At 37.4% G+C, this 21276-nt stretch overlaps 1 protein-coding gene across 4 annotated transcripts in view; it reads left to right on the forward strand.

Annotated features, from left to right (window-relative positions):
* The first annotated feature begins 1018 nt into the window (after nucleotides 1-1018).
* The window catches only part of LOC108745548 (fasciclin-2), a 97493-nt gene continuing 77235 nt past the window's right edge, over nucleotides 1019-21276 (forward strand). For all 4 annotated transcript variants that reach the window (XM_018481738.1, XM_018481740.1, XM_018481739.1 and 1 more), the window contains exon 1: nucleotides 1019-1329. In XM_018481738.1, the coding sequence (XP_018337240.1) occupies nucleotides 1266-1329 (64 nt within the window). In that variant the 5' untranslated portion in view covers nucleotides 1019-1265. The remainder of the gene's footprint in view (nucleotides 1330-21276) is intronic.

Raw genomic sequence — 21276 nt, forward strand, 5'->3', positions numbered from 1 at the left:
AGATTTGAGGAAAATATTGAGTGAAATTTCACTAATGTGGAAAACAGATTGCAGTCGGAGGATTAATCTATCATATTCCTCGGGATTAATGAGCTAACAGTTATTCAGTCTCAAGTCTATCAATCTTGTTTCGCGTCGTTCTGCCAAATAGATTAGATAGTGTTCATTTTTTATTAGTGTGGTATATATTGCTTCGACACCTTGATACGTACGCACTATGCGTGTATATACATCGGCGACTGGATAAGCCACTGCCATAAATCGCAGATTTTTGCATATGCGGGCAGAGCATAGAGCGAAACAAATTCCGAAAACAAGATTGCTGTATATATCCTATAAACAAAATCCCTCGCCGCCGGGAGATTTATATTCGTTTGGGAAAGTGTTATGCCTGCGTGTTTACGAGCACACGATGCAACGACGTCCGTAGGAGAGAAGATAAATGGTCGATCTAGGAAAAGTCGATGTATGGAGGGTACTGCGTCCAATATTAGGCCCGTACGTGTGAAAAATGTACAACTAACGCGCGGTTTAATCCTAATCCAAAGTAATAAATGGCATTACGCTTCCATATATACAAAATTTAATTCTCAACTCGAATAATACGTACGTCGTACGCGGGAAGGTACCAATTTCGCCATTCGCCATTTTGTATTCAACCTACAGAAGTTTTTTGTCGAGCTTGACGCGAATTTTAATACGACTTTATTGGAATTTTAACCGTTCCTAGTTAAAGAGATGATTCGATTAAAGAAATCGATTGATATATCGTGAATGCCGATTTCGAAATTTAGAGAAAAATAAACAAGGCACCCTTACCTGTGCGAGTGATCCACGTAGAAAAGATTCAGACGTGAAGCGTTCGCCGCGCGCGCGAAACGGTTGTCTTCCCCTCTACGACGCGGCGAGCGACGTACCTGCGTGCCGACGGAGTCACGTGAGTCACGAAGGCGGCCGAGCGCGGCCGAAGGTCGTGCCGAGCGCGCAAGCGGCGCTCCCCGCCACAGTTCGAGATAGGCCAGCGCAACGTTGCGACGTTTCATCGTAGTCGGTCGAAGATCCGTTCGAATGCATCGCGCCGCTTGATCGCTCGATCCCTGTCGATCGTGGAGTTCGAGGTACGCGGTCGCGTGTGGTGTCAGTGAACAGTAATAAAAACGGCAGCGAGAGAAATAAAGAGAGGCGGAAGACCGGTGTTGGTGAGGAAACGAGAGAGAACTTGTCTTCCCGTGTGGAGAGTGAAGATAGGCAGCGATCACGTCACGATGGCAGCCTGTCGTGTGCGTTCCACCTGCGTGGCGATCGCCGTTCTGCTGTTACAGCTAACAGGTAAACCCGAAAGTATTTCACCTGTTCACGATCGCGGCAGCGATCGCGGTAACGCGTGACACAAAAATCTCTTCTGTCAGTGGAATCTTGCACATGGTTTCCCACGGGACCGCTCGTGCGGTATCGTTCGTCGCACCTCAGCGTAGGAAGCGCGAGAGAGAGAGAGAGAGAGAGAAAGAGAAAGGTGAGAGAGACGGAAACGAGTAAGCACGCGAGAGTGCACTCAGCAGGTGGTTTAACCGTCGCGCCGCGCCGCGCCTCTGGAATATTTGATATAAAGTTCTATTCGAAGTTCGAGCTCGCAAATTCGAATTTGAGTTTCAAGTGGCGCGCGTCCACCGGGCGTCGCGTCGCGTCGTATCGCGTCGTATCGTATCGTATCGACGGTCCTTCGTTTTGCAGTAATGCATCGCGCGAATTGCGTCACGCGTTCGTTCGAATTCGAAACGGCCGCTAACCGTCAAACCGTCGCGTAGCGGCGTTGACTTCACGACCGTCCCTTTGTATCGAGGCGATTCCGTGTTCGACGCGACTTTCCACGTTCGTTCGTAATGCGTTTCATCATTCCTGGGTAATTGCGCTCGTTTGCACTGTGTCGAACGGAAGCGGGCGAATTGGTCAATGATGAATCATTAGCGTCGGTAAATTCGCAATAAACATGAATCATGTCTCGAGAAGTTCGATCTTATAAGACCAGTTTTTCATCTGATTAATTTATGATTAGGTTTAGACTTCTAACATTTTCCACTGGGAAAACTAGTACAACACTAGTGCACATTGAGTGCAAATTAGTTTATATAATTACAGTGTGTTAATAAGTAATTTCATCCTTTTAAGATTACGAGGTTATTGTTATAATAAAAAAATTGTAATTAAAATTAAATTATGTATTATCTGAAAATGTCTAAATTAAACTGTACTCAGTGTTGCACTAGTTTTCCCAGTGGAAAACGCTATGAACCTCATTATTAAATATAAATTATTAAAGCTAATGTAAAAATTGTGTTTTTCTAGCTATAGTTAATCATTAAATTAATGGTTTTCTAATGATAATTGTAAACGTTCTTTACTACAAAGTAAATTTAGTAATTAATCAATTTAGTAATTAATGACATAGAAAAGTACAATTTTTACATTTTTATCAGATTATGCTTAATTACAATTAGCAAATGAGAAATTGAGCTTATTATATTTCAAACGATATTTCAAACGATACAAAAATTTGCAAGTTACTTTCAATGTTTAAAATGTTTGAAGGTGGTATTTTAAAATTCTCATATAACAAAAATGTAGACATTTCTTGATATTATTGTACCACCTTTTGGACTAACGATTATTGCTTAATTAATTTTTTGTAATTTTTTATTTTGTCATCTTGTACTGATGGTCAAATCTTGACCGAAACATCTACATTTTTATATGAGAATTTTAAATATATGACTTTTGTTTAAACATCTATCATTGTGACTGTATGGTCTCTATTATTTATATTTTATTTTTAATGTTTTATGCGTATAAATACATTTTTGTGGCCGAATCCAGATTACTTGCAAGTGCATCGCATTTAATTTCGCATATCTTGTATCGTGCTTATGTTAAATGAGAGCATCTTTATTTAAACAGACGATGTAATTTCAATCTCTTAAATGAGGTTAGCTACAGTCACTTAGCAGTAGAAATTTTGCTTTTAGTACTGCTTAAAATTTTTGAGATCATTTGGAAACTAGGTATCTAATTGTAACTACTTCAATATTTCTTCAGAGTATGCATTATAGAAGTACTCGGAATTCGGATTCCGATCGGAATCGTTCAATTATTCTCGACATTTCTATTATGTTTTCTAAGGAAAACGGAATAATTCCGATCGGAATCCAATCCATTCAGTTAATCCGTTTCATAATACGTGTCTCGCTTCAATTTAATGGATATTTTTAACGATGTTAATTTTAAAAAAATATTGATTATCTCAAGAGACGAGAACGATAAGAGAAAGAAGGAAGAGGAGCAAATGAGACTTCTGCAATTTCGACGAACACTCAAATAACGTACGAAGCAAATTCATCTATTTTATTTCTTTTTTTCTAAAAATTATTCTCAATTTTTCGCGATTTTATTCAAGATATTTTGCATAATTTTTATCATATCTTTTGCCGTCTGAGTAGGCGAGAAATCTTTGGCATTCTCGGGTTCTCTGCCGACGTCGAGGGAGATCCTCCGACACAGGCACATCTAACCAAACTGTCCGTTTCGCGCACCTGTTAAGCGCTCAGGAAGGCCCATGGTGTGCCTTCCTTGAAAAGAGTCCTCCGCTAACAATACGCCCCACGGCTGTAGCCTTTGTGCAAACCGTAGAGGAAAAGGAACTTGTGGTGGAAAAGGAACCTGGCGAGCCAAGGTTGATTCATCGTATCCCGCGATCACTTTTCTCAAAATTGCTCGCTCGACCTCGGCCGGACTTGGCAGGATTCCTCGCCGTTACCTGTCGTACAAATTGCAGGAGAGAAAAAAAGGAGAGACTCGGAGAGGAGACTGCCTCTCTTCCCTCTATCTCTTCTCGAATATTCTCCCTTTCGTTTCGATCGTTCATTTATGATCAGACTCTCCGCGAGGCCGTTCGTCGCGCGACGTCTCTTTCTTTCTCCTTTTCTATCTTCTCCTCACCTTCTTTCTCACCGCGGTCCGGTTTCATCGAGTCGCTGCGAAACGCCGCCGTCTCTGTCTCTCTCTCTCTCTCTCTCTCTTTTTTTTTTGTTTTATTCTTCTCCTCACCTTACCCTTCCACTTTACAAGCGCCGTCGTTCCGCTCGCCGATATGATTTATAAAGTATGCGTGAGCGCGTGTGTGTGAAAAGAGAGAGAAAGGACCATAGAGAAGTACCGTTGCGACGTTTCACTTTCCAGCCATTTTTAGCCTCGCATTTTACTTGGACTGCTTCTTCCCAGACATGTATTCCTTTCTATCTATGGTACAAACCGAGGGGATAACCACTAGCTGAATTATTGTCCCACAGATTACATGAATTTCATTCGATTTCATATCATCTCATCTGATTACAAATAATTTTTTTTCACTACGATAAAATCATTTGGTAAAATATACGATTTTATTTAATATTATACAATCACACATTTCTTGCGGTTGTATATGTAATTATCGGATTATACATAGAGATTTCATATGAATTTTATGATTTCGAGGACTCTGTCCCACGATTACGTTAAGTGGTTAAAAAAAACCCCTCGGTATAAACTAAACTGGAAAACTGAGTGCGTGAATTTCATCGACATGTAGAATGGATGGAGCCATCGCAATAATCAAACTCACACCGATTACTACCTGAAATGAAGGACTGTTCTCTACAACAAAGGAGAATTCTTCATTACTAAACTGATGATTTCGTAAAGAAGTAAATTTTAAAGTAGCCACTACAAAACACCATCAGTTTAGTGATTAGTTACAGCTAGAAACCACATGGTGCAGCAAGAAACACATTGTAATTGTAACACAGTGATCATTTCATTTTCATTTAACAGTGACAAACAACGAGGATGTGATGATTCACTGTGTTAAACTGTGTCATCTGTTTCTCTTGCTGGAAAGTACCCACAAGTTTTACAATATCATCATGTTAAGTGAGGTTAATTTTAAACTATGATTTAAATAGAAAATGAAAAACTTTCTCTCAGAGTTTCTATAACAGAGATGCGTCAAGAGTCACGTGACGGTGATATTTTTCTGTGAAATTTGTTCTTTTTCTCTATTCTTGTTTTCTCATCTAATAAACGAAAATAGAATGACGTGGTAACGTTTTTGTGTCATTTTATTTTTATCGTTTGTTAGACATAAAACAAGAATGGAAAACAATTTTCACATCAGCCAATCAGCAAATATCACGTTTACGTGACTCTTGGCGTATATTTTGGTTATATTTGTAGGGTCTCTAGGTCTTCTATATACTATACTACCTCGCAATCTGCAGCAAGCTCACGTTTGGTTATTGCAATAGATATTTAGTCAGTTGTATATGATAATGGTGGATTCAATTAATTTGCACGTCAAAGTAATATTCGCAACATAAACTGAGAGCGATACATGAATTAGTTTAACGCGTTATAACTTGTTTTCATTTTCTATTAACAAATAGTGAAATACAAAATTTTCCAAAGCTCGGAAAGTAACTCTAGCTATTTAAATCTAAAATACTTTTTTTTTTTAATTGTAAGAAATAATTGAGTTTAGTTAACAAATAGTCGGTGTATTATTCAGTATTCAGTTTTAGAATTGTGTTCTTTTGGAATAACACGTTTTTACTATTGAAAAGTCTAAACGTGACATTCCTCAGTTTTGAATTGCGTTCACGCAAAGGTACACAATAGAGACAGGTATCTCCACGTGAATGGAGACCGACAATGACGATCATTTTTTTTTTTTTTTTTTTCTAACAATGAAACGTAAGACCTCCGGTGGCCAGTGAAGAAAAAAGTCGGATAATGTCGTAGCGGATAGAGAGTTCAGCGAGTCTTTCGCAGTTTCCATCGTAAATTACGACGTGCTGTCACTCTCGATCGCGAGTTCTTTTAGACGACGATGGATCATCTCTCTCTCTCTCTCTCTCTCTCTCTCTCTCTCTTTTTTCGTGTCGTCTCATTGTCGCGGTCTGTCCGACGCGCGTATAAATTATGGTGGTTGATGTTACGTCTGCGTAATTGTATGGATCTTCGTCACGTCAGTCGGGCACGCTCGTCGTGAACCTCCTGGGAAATATCTCTCTGGTACGTCGCTGAGACTATGCTATGGCGCGATAGATGCGCATGTTCCACAGAAACTCCGGTCATCCGTTACTCTTTAACTTCCTTTGGCTCTTCAGCAGTACCGCAGTCCAAAAAGGTCACTTCATTAAGCTCCCGAAGCTGAATCAATAAAACGAATCAAAGTTGAACGAATATTTGTGACGAGAAGCAAATTACGTTAGTTTGTTGTAAGTCGCAAGTAGAAGTGTAATTACCACAAGATACCTCGATGTTGAGTACTATACAAATATAGTTGCAGCAGTGAAAAATGACCGAAGAATCACCGTCATTCATATTAATGACTTGCGTTGGTTTTTTTTTTTTTGTTTTTTTTTTACTATAATATCCAACAAATATCCTGTCGTAATATCCGTTCATTATACAATGCATATTCCGTCATTGATAAATATTTCTAGTTCAACTTTTCCGTAATTCAAGTCAATCGCGGAAAATTGGAATATTTCTTATTTTCGATATTTACTGAACTGAACTGGTGAGATTGTTCCCGTTTTTCTCGCCACAACGTTTTTGACTTCTCAGCAGTTTTGAGCAAGAAACGATAAACTCGAACGGGAGCGCGCCGGAAGAAACTTTCGCGAGGGCTTATCGCGCACATCGTAGATTTTCCTGCCGTGGCCGGTGTCGTGTGTCGCAAAAACGAGATGAAAGGCGACGGGAAAATGCCGCAACCGCACCGCCCGTCGCGTCAGCGGTCGGGCCAGTTTATCGCGCCGTTATTTGCGAGAGAGAAAGAGATACGCGTTGATTATGGTTATTATGCTGTTCGCGCGCGCAACTCGGAAAAATGTATTCCGCGGAAACCAACGACGGAGTGAACCGGCGCCAGTTAATGAGCCACGGCGGTTTTTTTTTTTTTCTTTTTAACAGACACCGTCACCGTAAAAAGCGAGTCGACCCTGCTGTTGCGTTAAGTACGACGGGAGGGAGAAAAGATCCTTAACGCGCGTTTCCGTCAAGTCGATAATTAGCGATACTTTCGGAGGGAAAATTTTAGGCAGAAAAAGAAACTCGGTGAAAACGTTGGGTGTAAAAGCGGATCTTTTGATGGTAAAAAATACCGGACACGCAAACGTGTCTGCCTTCATTTATTGTTTCTAGAATCCGCAACGCGTATTTTAATTACAATTCTTGCACGCAGTAATTTGTTTTGCCTCACAGCAGATCTTTTTAATGGTGATGGGTAACGTAGTTCGCTAGCGTTTCCATTATTGCTATTCAGAATTCGTTTTGAGGTCCATTGTTATTTGTAATTTCATTTTAAACTGAATTTATAGGAAAATCTATATACATATATATATATATTTTTTTTTTTAGGAAAGACTAATATGTTTCCTGTATTTCTTTCAATATTTGTTTGGTATTTTAATCGAAAAAGATACGTGATACGTTCTCGTTAATGAAAAACAAATTGTAATAGTATACAATACTCCCATCAATTTTCAAACGAAACTTGTATTAATACGCATCATTTGATATTGATTCGATTGCTGCGAGTACTGCTTGTCACCTTGATTTCATTTATCTCATATGATGATCACGTTGCAAGTATTTAGATTTTCTACTATCATTTGTGATGAGAGTGCACAAATGAATGTTGCATCGTGAATCGTCAGCAGGAAGTTTCGCCCCATTACGTAGCAACTTGTTTAACTAACAATGCTCAGAAGTCTTCTTTTCCTTCGTCATGTTTTCGTGTTGATCGTAAAAAGTATTGTTCTTCAACTAACCGCAAATTTCCGTTCTACATCCCCGAGAATAAAATATATATATTTGTCACTTGTTTTCATCCTTCTTACTTTTGCAATTAGTCAGACAGACAGTTGTATTTATTTTATAAAGAAGAAAGAAATTGCAGATTCTCTGAAAAAAATTTAGTTGAATGTGATAAATTGGAACTAAAATGGATCATAAAGAGAAAGAGATAAGGGGAGAGATATATCATACATTACATTAACATTCTGAAAAATTCATTAAAATGTTTTTTGTTATTTATTCTGCAACATATAATATCGTATCGTATATTGTTAATATAAAATTTATTTAAATGTATCTCTGTAACACAACTGGCGTATAATCGTAGAGTGTTCGAATGAGAAAAATCACCGAATCCGCCGCAGGGAGGGATTCGTTGATCTGTGGAGGCGCAAATGCCGTTTGAATTACTCTCGAACTCTCGTGAATTATCCTGCAGAATGAGAGTAGTAGTGGTTATCCTTGGCAGATCGTAATAAGTGACGCAAGGCTTAATGAGGTAGTAAAACTCGAGCGCGTGGGCGTTTTTCGAGATAATAAAAGATTGTGTGCACGGCGCCGCAGTTTGCCGTTCCAATTGCGCCTGCATATGTTCAGAGCATTACGAAAATTTCTCACCAACATCGATTTTCTTACCTTTTCATTTTACTAGTAAAATCCTGCTTGGGATTAGTTCTCTCCTGATAACCGTATTGTTTCAAAATTGTATCATACACAGATAATCTTTGCGATATTCTAGACATATATATATATATATTTGTTTTTTTGTGTTGAATGTAAATGTTTATCGACGTTAGTTAACGTTAAATTAAAGTAAATAAAATTTATATGGCATTTGGTAAAAGATTTATGTAAATGTCAAATACTCTAGATGTAGAAAATGAATATTTTCATTCCGGGAATAAATTCGTGAAGACGTTAGCTCGTAAAACTCCATTAAGAACTGTTTCGTAACATTATTTGCAATTTGTTATCTACGTGGGCCATAAAATATATCTACGCATTTTACACTGGCATAGTTTAATTAACACGTGAAGAGCGCGTGATATTCTCGCCCAGAATCGCAGAATGAAGACGTTACACCTAATTGAATTGCATGTAATTGAAATACGTGTTTTAATGCAAACGTCTGCTATATCTCAACCGTCTATAAACAGAGAGAGAGAGAGAGAGCGAGCGCTTCTTTTTATCATATAATGATGTGCGTCTGCAATATCGATCGCACATTCGATATCGGCAAACATCGCTATAAGAAAAATAGCATACCACCTGCTCTCGTTTGCGTAGCGGAAGCAAACTCGTCGTACTGTTGAAACACCGCCGTGTCTGAAAATCCGTTTCGATATCTTATCGCTGGTAACGCATCACGACAAATGTGGTATTATCAAAAACCACTTCAACGCTTATCACATGTAACTGGAGAATTGTTTGAATAAAAATAAAACAATATCAATAAATCTTCAAAGCGAATTAAAGGTCTGGCTGTTAAATTTATAAGTGCTATTTAAAGAAATCACGAATATCTATTTTTTTTTTGTATTATAATTTCAATAATGCAATGTACATGGAATAATAATGTTATTAATAGAACAAGTATATGCGACAATTATATGCAATAATTGTTTACTCATAATCAAATGTAACAATTGTTTACTATTAATTATTGCTATTGTGTATAATTGGGAATATGCATCTCGCATAAACGCACATTTATACACACATGCGCACATAATGTATTCTACATGTTGCTTTATTGCAATTACTAATCAAGTAAGTAAAATACATTAATGTTCGCCGTATTTCACCGTCGCGACTCTATTGCTCTTGCGATCGTGGAAATATATCTCGCTAATGGTGAGAGTCTTTCTCTTTTTTTTTTTTTATTTCCTCTTGCACCTTATGCATCGTTCATATTACTCGGATCATACTCGTTGCAATCTTCCTGTGCGCTGACTCGTGTAATTGTTTTTTCTTATTGAAAGATCAGGTTTGATATCAATAGCGACCCACGTAATTTAATCACGAATTTAAAGAGATGAATAGTAGGGAAGGTATAGTTGACATATCTCTTTTTACACGCTTATTGTCGTATTACAAAACGCGAATGTTGATTTATTCTGATGACTAAACGTTTAAGATTGCATCGTGTTACGCAATAACGTAATTGGCAGTGAGTGACGATTTGGAAGTCACGAACTGAAAGAATTTTTTTAGTCACGTAATGTTGAATAAAACAAAACAAAATAAAATAAAGTAACAACTTATTCACCGTTTGATAATAATCCATATAGGATTTTGCAATCGGTCCAGTATAGTATTGGGTCAGTACTGACTGTCATAATTCAGGTGCTGGTAAACTACTGACCCAGTACTAAGTACTGGATGATAACTTGGTCTAGTACTGGAAAATGGTACTGACCCAGTTATTTTAGCCAGTTATTATTTGTCAGTGATGGCCCAGTACTGGATGACAGTCTTTTGTCAGCCAGTTATTTGAGTTATTTGCCAGTGATGGCCCAATACTGATTGATACAGAATCTTTGCCATCGATTGGCAGCTGTAGCATTGGCTAAGAGTTAGTTTCGTAATTATAACTGCTGGCGACCTGCTGGCGCCACTCTATAGGAAGTATGTAATTTAATTTTGTGTCGTGTGATATTAGATTTTATATTGTAATAAGATATCTCAATAATCCATTTCTCTCTCTCTCTCTCTCTCTCTCTCTCTCTCTCTCTCTGTCTCTCGTTTTAATAAATTTGTAGTCACCTTTCTATTCATAACGGACAGAAATTGAACATGTTCAAGCAATAGAACGTATGAATGAGATCTCTGGGATGTATCTTGTTCAGGTTTCTATACAACATTGAGATGAATGAAACGTTCTGTTGCATAGTGCATTCAACGCGCGCAATCGTGGCACCAGAATTGTTAACGACTCAAAGGATTCAGTGACGTCACTAGGATTAACTAGCTAAATATGAGAACTAAACTCATATGCCCACCCGCGGAGTTCGTCATCGGCAAAGAAGACAGTGAGCGTTTACTAAAATAACAGTCTGTGTTATTCAAATTACCGTTCGTCTCTCGAGAAAAGAAAATATTCTCTCGGGTGATCTCAAGAGCACAGTCAATTACAATCGTGTCTTAAGAATAATAGAACACTGATATAATTGTACAGAAATATTTTTTCAAAGTCGGAAGTACGGGCATTACTATTTTAATCATCATTAGATAAGTCTGTTTTAATCCTGTTCAATGCCTCGTGTCTATTTAGGTACGTAATTAAATTATCGATATCGAGAGTAATCCATGTCGATACCAGTATTGCTCGATGTCGAGCCTGTGAGCTTTATGGAAGGTCTTAATTAAACTTTCATCCAACGAAGGGTGAACTTTCGATTTTACATTGTCGTAAAATGGCGCGTACGAATGCCCTTTTCGGTAGAATAATTCAGCGAACGCAGTTCGCCGTCGGGTCGCTTTTACGATCGTTCATAAAGGGGACAAATTACAACAACGCCGCGAGGCGTCGGCGTCGGCATCGCGTCCCGCCGCGAATTTTCCCGTTTGCGGATAAAAGTCGTTTCCGAAAAAGGGAAGAACGAGATAAAAACATATTATCGTGGAAATAGGGTTTAATTAAAGTATCTCGACCGTCCAGACGGCGAACCGTTTCGGTGTACTTTATTAAAAGAAAACGAGCTTCGTTGAACGCGAAAGAGAGTTCTCGAACGAATACTCGACAATTAGCGGCGCGGCGCGTTGTAATTCGATTTGTGCACTATTTCATTAATCGATTTCCCTTCACGCTTCAACCGCTTAATTATTATTATGAATCGATAGATTCTTTAACGAAACAAATTTGTTGTCGTTAAAAATGGCTGTATAAATTCGCACATTTTTATATGAGTAAAATGATTGATAAGAAAATGTGTATATTTCTTTTTAATTATATAAGAATATCTATTTTCTAATTAATATTTTTGTGTGGGCTTGGACGTATTAAAGTTACTCGATTATCATAACATTCTTTATTGTTTATTATTCGCTAATTAAATTTATTGGAAATTCACAAACGCGTGCAGAAACGAATGTTTGACTTACGCGATTTATTGTTATTGAGAATTACAGTTCTATTTATAGTTTACAGTTCTGATTACAGTTATACAATTATTTCGGAATTACATCTCGTGGCAAATTTCGCGATCGTCGGTCGAATTTAGCAGCTTCGCCGCGTTTCCGAACGTCGGGGATTCCGAAACTAATAATCGTCCTTGCGCTTCTGTGTGCTGGGGTGGTTTTGAAACATACATGTGCGACTGACCGATACAATCGGATTCGAAAAAGCTCATCAAAGCGATATTGCGTCGTAAAGCACTGTGATTACGAAGCGGAACAAAATCGACGTTGTATCGACCGCCTCGATTCGTTAAATATTACTAAAAATGTAATCAAAGTTACTTTTTGCTTTAATCGTAATTTAATTAATTTTAGTGCAATTGTCAAATTGTTTCAAAGCGTAGATACCAATGATTCAAGCATCTTCTTAAATAAACATTGTTACATATTCCTGCAATATTATATCACAAAATTTATAGCTAACTTTAAGTCAATTTCAGTTTAAGGAGTCTCTAAATTAAAGGAAGAGAATGCGAATTATTTGAAGTATCTTTTATAGTGCTTTTTCATCGTACGACACGTACGTGGGATTTGATCGGGAATACGTGGAAAAGGAAAGAATGCAAGAGAAATAGTCGGTGTGCGAAATATTTCCTTCGAAACGAAGAGGGTAGAATCAAGGAAGAAAGGGAAGACGAGGGTAAAAAGAGCGGCCCTCATACCTTGGGTGTTTTTATAAAAACCTGTTTAGGCGTTTCTGCTTGCAACCTGCCTCATGCACCTGCGCGGACAAAGAGGACTTTTTTTTTTTTTTTTTTTTTTTTTGCGAAGTCTCAACGGACCACCTTGAGCCTTCCCTTTGAGTCATCGCCTGACTACCGTTAACATCGGGTGTCTCACAAATTACTAATCTCACGCGCATGAGTTAAAACTGATTTTTAAATGATATTATAAAACGAGAGAGGGGAAACGCCGAAAACACTTGCGGTGCATGGGTTTTGCTGTATAATTGGCTGATAGAAGTTGTGATTGAATTATAAACTTTGACGAAACGCTCGCATCGACGAGTAAATCACTGTGGAATTTCCACATATAAACTCGAGGCATTAGGAGGAATTAACAGATATTACTGAAATGGGAATTAGTGCATAAATATTTGATACCGATAGATTATCTCTTCATTTAGTTGGAAGAGCTTGATTGGAATAATTTGCGGGCAAACACAGTGTTTATAGAAGTTATTTAAAAACTTTTCCATAAACAACTGTTAATTTAACAGTTGCACTACTTTTGCTTAATACTATTGTGTGAGTTACCCGTTTGATACTGAATGGTAACAAATTGGTATATAAATTTTTCGTTGGCAGTTAATCCCTCGCGCTTCGACCCTGCTCGTAAAATCGAACACTCGTAACACTACATTCATGAATTTTACAAAACCGTAGAATCCATCGAGAGCACGTTTGACACGAACGGAAGTCTCGAATCGTCCATTGGCGCGGAAGCCTTTATTTTTCTCGCACTGGTGAATGACTTTACGGTTATTTTACGGAAATTGGGATTTACCGCTAGTTACGGTTATGAACAACTATGCTGGCACTGCAATTTTCTTCCACGGATCTACGTTTAATTTTCTGAGCGGCGTACTGGGCCATTCTTGCTTTCTTCTTATTCCAAGATCGTCTACGTGACGACGATCAGAAGAAAAGAGTAGCTCTCATCGTCTTTGTGCTCAGCTATCCACCTTGCTATCCGACCCTTTAATGGCAGTTAGGGGTCCGTCATTAAAGCGATAGGTCGGCCGTGACTCCCTGTAGCTGCTCGGCCGCGCTTCCGTTAGGTTCGTTTTCACGTGAACTGGATTAGAACGAGCCCGAGTCGAGTCTGGCATTCCGGGATAACGATCCGTGGGAATTGGACCAGCGGGTTAAGGCGGCGATAACGATGTCGACGTCGTCGTCGAAGTTAACGTCGTTATTGGATTTTGAGTTCTTACGTTCTTACTCACTGTCAATCGTTAAATTCGCTTGTTGTGTTGCATGAAATATACATGGGTCTGTGCTAACTTGCACGCTATCTAATGGTATCAAATACATGCATCAGATACTCCTCTTTTTTTCGTTCTATAACGGGTTACTTGTAACACGAAAGAAGTATGTTCAGTTAGTCATATTTTTAATATCTCGATTCTTTTACATAATTCAATGTCTAATTTTTAAAAATTTAAAAAGATTGGAATTGACTACTATCGATTGCATTTCTTAAATACGTTGTGGCTGATATTGCTTTTAAAAAAATTGTTAAATGAGTAATTTTATTGGAAACATTTCAATGAAAAAGACATGGCAATTTAAGAAAAGGATAATAAATGTGCGGACAATAATTATATAATAAAATTATAAATAAATATAGTTAAATTGTATATTAAGCAAATTTTTAATTTATATTAATTAATGATCACGTACAGAGATTTATTTTTCGTGTTTTGGGCTATTTTCACGTTTCGATAATATCAGGCACAATATGAAAAGACATTGTCATTATGTGATTAAAATAATACATTCATGTTATGGATTTCGTGGACACCCTGTGTAGCTTAACAGCCGTATGACGTTCAGCGGAAGGAAGTCTCGTCACCCGTCACGTTTTTTGCAAATATTTCAATCGATGCATCAACGCTACTGGCTACATTTATTTTCGAGTTGAACCTCACGTTATGCATCACGGTTTGTCGCCCATAAATTATTTTATCATTTCCAAGCTTCAATAATATCGAGATTTTGTCATGGTGTAAAATTATAATTGACAAATTATTGTCACTTAAAATTGATTTTATGAATATTATATATTCTTTGATTATAAAACGTTCGAATTATAATAACTAGTGTAGAAGTAAAAATGTTAATAATAAACCATAAAAAATATTTAAATAAATTTCTTTAGTATAATGGAAGAAAAATATTAAATATAGATGAGAAACGTTTCACTTCATTAACTAATGCTTATTAGATAAGATACATACAAGTAGGCGTTTTAATTCAACGATGGCATTGAATAAACGATAAGAAACATTCAAGTATCTCTCATTGCACTTATTTAATTTTAAACTATCTCTCTCGTATTATTATTCATTTCACGCTTTACAATTTTTGATTATTGGTGTCATTAGTATTCATGTACTATGACAGCGTCGCGGTTCAAAACGTCTTTACACGAACAGGCGACATTTATTTAAATCCTTGACACTTAGCTTAGCTCATTATTAAGAGCTGTTATCGGGAAAGTGTCTCGTCGAAGTGCAACGATACCGCACAATTAATCAACCATGCATCTCGCTGATTACTTGGGCGCGTGCAGGACATTCCCACAGTACACGTGTCCGTTCACCCCTGCATATTGCAAATTCTGCGTTAATAACTCTTCGCTCCTGTGACGTAGAAACGAGCGCAATTAACGTTTCGTTTTTCTCCTCGCTCCGAGGAGTGTAAAATCGATTCGCAAAAATCCACGTTGCCGCATTGCAATTGTAGCAAGCCTACATGGTCATTGAACGTATCGAACACAACACAAATGCAAACGTCATTTGTCACTTTGGTTACATTACGTTGTGCGCTGATCCTTTTACAGAGAAAATACGCAGTTTTTTTTTTTTTCGCTTTCGAAATCTGAGCGGGTGTGTTGAAGTGCGTTCGGAGGATCCATGATGCCCGATAAATATTTATCCGCCGCCACGGGCTTTATTAGCGGCAAACATTTGGTCGTATTTTCGGCGCCGCGAGCGACAAATAGTACCGATAGAGAGTAAAGGGGTAGACCGGCCGGCTCTCTCTTCTCTCGTATATACGAATCTCTCTGTGCCGCCCATAAACGGACTCGACCGAGCGAATAATTTATTATTCCCAGTGAGCGCGGTGAGATTTGCATAAAACAGGGGTTTTCGCGCGCGAATCGATCGCGAATCAAGCACGACATTCGCTCGAGCGTATTTCAGGCACTTATGCACGCGCCTGCAGTTGCGACAAACGTGTGTTTTCAAATAGATTACATTATGTTTAGTATTTACATTGAAACTGTTTACGATCGGGACATTTTCTACGCCGTCTCTTTGACACTCTCTGCACTTCTCGCCCTAAATGGAAATAAATTAATTACTGGGGAAATTAGCGATGCATTACAATAATTGCAAGCTAAAAAATTTTGATTTTTTTTTTTCGTTATAAAATCTACTCTTTTATTTTACGCCCGCGATCAAATAACATGACGAGGTATATTTATTTTTACAATATGCAAACCTATTTTTGTAATCCGTTTATCAAGCATATAATTCCTCCGGATATTTTCCCTTGGTAACTAATTGTATCTGCGGCCGCTTTAATATTGCATCCTTAAACAGCGGTGATTATGCGTGTACGCGCCACGTCGATGTGCGCGATCGATGTGATTAATAAATTAGCGCGTCGCTGCATCGCTCGAACGAATATCGTAATTATCGAAAACGCAGTAGCGTACACGGTGTTGCATTATGAGCTTGTGAAAGCGAGTTGCATCGCGTATGCGAATGATTAAGGGGATCATTCCCGTCCTCCTCCATCTCTCTCTCTCTCTCTCTCTCTCTCTCTCTCTCCTCTCTTCTATTTTCTCTCTCTTGCATCCCAGCGATCGCATGACTGATCCGATCGATTCGTCCTGATTATCTAAATCGTTTTGCGCATCGACTTTCTGAAAATTACGAGTGCGTTCGAAATGACGATGGCGATCGATCGTATTCGCGCGATTGGCAGAATCGAACAAAAGTACCGGTGTAGCGATGCGAACACGATATAAAACGCATTTACCTTATTTTTTAGTTAAAACCGACATCCGGCGCTGTTACATTCGGGAATACGCTTTTTCTGAAATACTACCCGGTACTATTCGAAGTACTTCACGTTACGATAGCTATTTTATTGGCCACCTATCGCATAAATTTTTTTCTCGCGTACCAACGTATTTTTCTTTTACGATCCATAAATTGTATTTTTTTTTTATTTACAAAAAAAACCTGTTTGTAGGCCAATTTATAAATATTCAAATTTTCTGTACAATTAATATGTAACATCGAACGAAATGATATTTTCGCTGTTTTTCTTCAAATTTATGCAATATAATACATTACTACTTAAATGTAGGTAAATAAATTCACTCAGTAATTATCAAAATATGTAGCTCTGTCGCTGTTCAATAATTTATTAAATATATATAATAGAGAGCATACAATCACAACGATAGGTTTAAACGAAAGTCTTATATTTAAAGTTATCATATAAAAACGTAGACGTTTCGGTCAAGATTTGACCATCATCAGTGCAAGATGACAAATAAAGAAATACAAAAAATTAATTAATTAAGCAGTAATCGCTAGTCCAAAAGATGGTACAATAATATCAAGATGACGAAAAAAAATACATAAAAAAAAATAATTTATTAGTTTTTGACGATTTTAATTATTTCGTCAACAAGCTGCCATCATTCTGATGCCAAAAATTAATAGTATTGCATAAGCCTATCGCAAACACTCGTGTATGGCACATTAAATTTCAAGTATCATTTTTCGCTGCTTATCGCAGTAATTACGCCTCGCTGCAACGAGGAAGCTAATTTTGTTTGAAAAACGATATCATGGTCTACATCACATGTGATCAACAAATTAGATAAGACGAGTTAATACAACTTGAACAAATTTTTTACGTGAATCTTCATATTTTATTAAAAGATAGTGTTATTATTATACATTACATTAATTATACATTATTATACATTACATTAAATATTGTTACATTAATATCTAGCAATATTAATTCTCCACAAAACTTGTATATAATCAATAATAAAAATATTGATAATTATAATTTTTTTTTTTAATACAAATAATTTTTAGTCAAACTTTGATTCAAACTACTCAAAGCACGGATCCTTTTCGTAGATAATAAATTTCAATATAATATATTGGTAAATTGGACAAAGACTTTCGAGCACAATTTCCGTATACATAATTCTGTTTATCACGGTATGGCTTTTGAGAAAATCATGCCATTTCGTTATCATGTTTTAATTCCAAGTTGGCCAGTCGACCGTGGAAAGGGAAGGGCAACAATCTATTTGATTTTGAGGGCAAACATTTGCCTTGGGTAAGAGTGGACATTCGATAGAGATAGGAGGGGGGATTTCCTCGTTGAAATCCCGTAGATGACGAGGTCGGCTCATTGTAATTAATAACCGCGGAGTGCGGCGACCGACTAAAACCGGCAGGCAAAGCCATTTCGTTTGAATGGACCGTAATTCAGCGTCGTTTCTTCTGAATAGAGCTTAATTCTGGACTTGCGCGTTACTCCGTGTCGCGTCTTACGCAACGAGATTGGTAAGCGAGGCCCACGTATAGGACGTTAAGGGTTGATTTTGATGGATTACCGCTGTCGGAAAGTATAGTCAACTCGTAGAATTTCAACGAATCCCGCGGGAAAACGTCGTTGTTGACGACTTGACAGGGAAATGCACTCAAGCGCGCCGCATGTATATTCTCCTTTACCTTCTTTTTTCTCTTTCTCTCTCTCTGCTTTCGATAGTGTCAGATAACTAACCAATTGTTTTTTTTTTTATAACGCGGAAGTTATTCTTGATTTTAACGCAGAATCGCGTTATCGCGGTGATCAAGAGAGCAATTTTCCCGTCCGCTTAACCGCGTAAACACTTTTTGAGTTTAAATCGAGTTAAACGTCTAACGTGTAGCTCACGTTAAATCGACTTTATCTTATCGCGTAGAAGATGGAAGCTGTTCATCTTTTCTCCTATAAAACTTTATCGAAGGATGAAATCTCATCGTTACATTTCGCTTCTCGATATTATGCGATCTACTTTTACACGGGATTGACTTATTTTCTTCATCTACGAACAAAAGTATTATCGTTCATCAAAATTAGAGAGAGAGAGAGAAAGAAATATCGAATGATGAATAATATATTATTAAAATATTATAATTTTTGTAGGTATTTCAATTTGATTCATTAATTTTTCTTTTGTAATTTATAATTAAAATAATTACAGTTGCGTCGAGATTGTCTTTACTTGTTTTCTCATGACTCGGACATCACTTTTTTTTTAATAACACGATGTTTTTTTTTTTTCGTTTTAGCACAATGCATAAATTTACAATTACGATCATTTATTATGGTAAAGTTTTAGTGGACGCAGCCTACATATTGTAGCCTGTTTTTAAGGCAGAAACTATTTGAACTTTCGTACCTTCTTGGCAATTTTAAGGTACGGTAGCTTCGTCGAGCCAATAAGTTCCCGAAGGGTTGCGATATATAAACGTCGTTGCATGTCGCCAGTACACAGATTAGGGCAGCACATGCTCCTGCTTACCATATCCATGTATATTTATGCTTTCGCAGGCTGGTGAGTAGAGAACACATGTTTCACCGCGGCTCACGTAAAATCTAAAAGTTCGTAAGTCTAACGAGCGTCATTTGTGCGGAGGCAAATTTTTAGGTGAGCGTAAGAAGAATGATGAAAGTTTTTTCCCCAGTGGTAGAGTTACTGAACGCATGCATTACTGGTACAATTGTAAATTATACGGCCGGCCATTGAAAATCGCAATGCCTTTCTAAAAAATAGCAACTGTGTAAGAATTAATTATTTTATTTATATCATTCATACAATTCGTATTAAGAAAATTTAAGAAAATAATAAAACAATTAATATTTATCAAATTTTTCAATTTTTCAATTAAACGTTTAATTTTCAATCAATTAAAAAAAAAATGATAATTGCATTGCAATTTATTTTTATACCATTTTTATATTATTTCATATAATTTTGTTAAACACTTTAATTAAATTTCCTAACATCCATGCAATTATTGATAATAATTAGAATGCAAAACGGGTTAGGAGAAACGTTATAATGGATTCAAGTTGCGAATTTGCAAGAAAAATGAACGCGAAGCACACTTACCTCCGTTAGCGATAATTTCGTGGAGGCACACATGACGCATGTGAAATACGAGTCTGCGCCAATTAAGTTGTTTGCTCGCCCGCTAGTTATAGCCTCGCGCAAATAATTCATTAACGAATGTGTCGGTGAGGTATCGTGCTTCGGGTGGATGAACTACTCGTCAGAGTCAGCAGGTGGTTTAAAAGTCCGCGAGAGAGTCGACTTTAAGCTCCTTCCACCACGTGAGTCGCTCACGTAATACCATGTTGCGAGTTTTCAGGGCATTTACTGCCAGTGAAAACTCATCTCTTGGCGCTCCTTCGCGCTCACGCCCAGAATACTTACTTCGGATTTTCAAGCGTCGATACCTGAGGCATCCACGACGAGAGGATGGGTAAATAATTGAATTTAGATTGAAGGGTTGTTTCACGACGGCATCGCCTCCACGCCGAAGTCGTCGTCTCGCTTCGCCGATTAATTTGCAGGGCTTCTCTCGCGTGCGCTTTCGATCCTCCTCTCTTCTTCGCACAGAGGGTTCTTACTTACCGTGTCCTGTAAGTCTTCGACGCACGGAAAAACACTGTCGGATTATTTCGCACCGTGCTCTCTCCGCTTTCGTCGCCAATCGTTTATCGTTTCGTTTGAAAGCACATTCTAAGAGAAAGACGTTTAATTTTATGCAAAGCTGCGATTGCAGTCGGCCATGGAAAAGCGAAAAGCGATTTTAAATGTTTTCACAGCCTCTCGGGTCATTTGCGTATAATTTGCAAACGGAAGACTTTGGCGATTGTTTCATTGATCGCGATTTAAGTATATCGTCACGCACGGAAAAATTTATACTGTACGCAAGTAATAATGACTTCTTCCAAGTATTTCAAAAATTCATATATCCGCAAATCTCTATTATAAGTTCATCAAGCATTTGATTTATTCAAAATATATTCTCAATTCTAGAAAATGTAATACTTCTCTCAATCAAGAATATTAAATTAAATTAAAAATTCGATTTACTTAAGAAGAATTCTTCTTTTGCTTGAACCAAGTATCATATTTACTTGTAATATAAAAATTACGGTTATATCTTAACGAAAAAAATAATTTATTTGTTATATTTATAGTTTCAGTTCAATTTATACTTTTACTGTTTTACACACCTATATTTTGTCTTATTAATTACAATTAATTATTGAAAATCCCATCGCATTGTCGCGTGTCAGCAAGATTTGAACCTACAATCCCTAGAATATTTCCCTAATACATCCCTAATATATTTACGCTGAGCTAATCGTACGC

Source organism: Trachymyrmex septentrionalis, unplaced genomic scaffold (assembly GCF_001594115.1).
Source record: "Trachymyrmex septentrionalis isolate Tsep2-gDNA-1 unplaced genomic scaffold, Tsep1.0 scaffold14, whole genome shotgun sequence".
Classification (NCBI taxonomy): Eukaryota; Metazoa; Arthropoda; class Insecta; order Hymenoptera; family Formicidae; genus Trachymyrmex; species Trachymyrmex septentrionalis.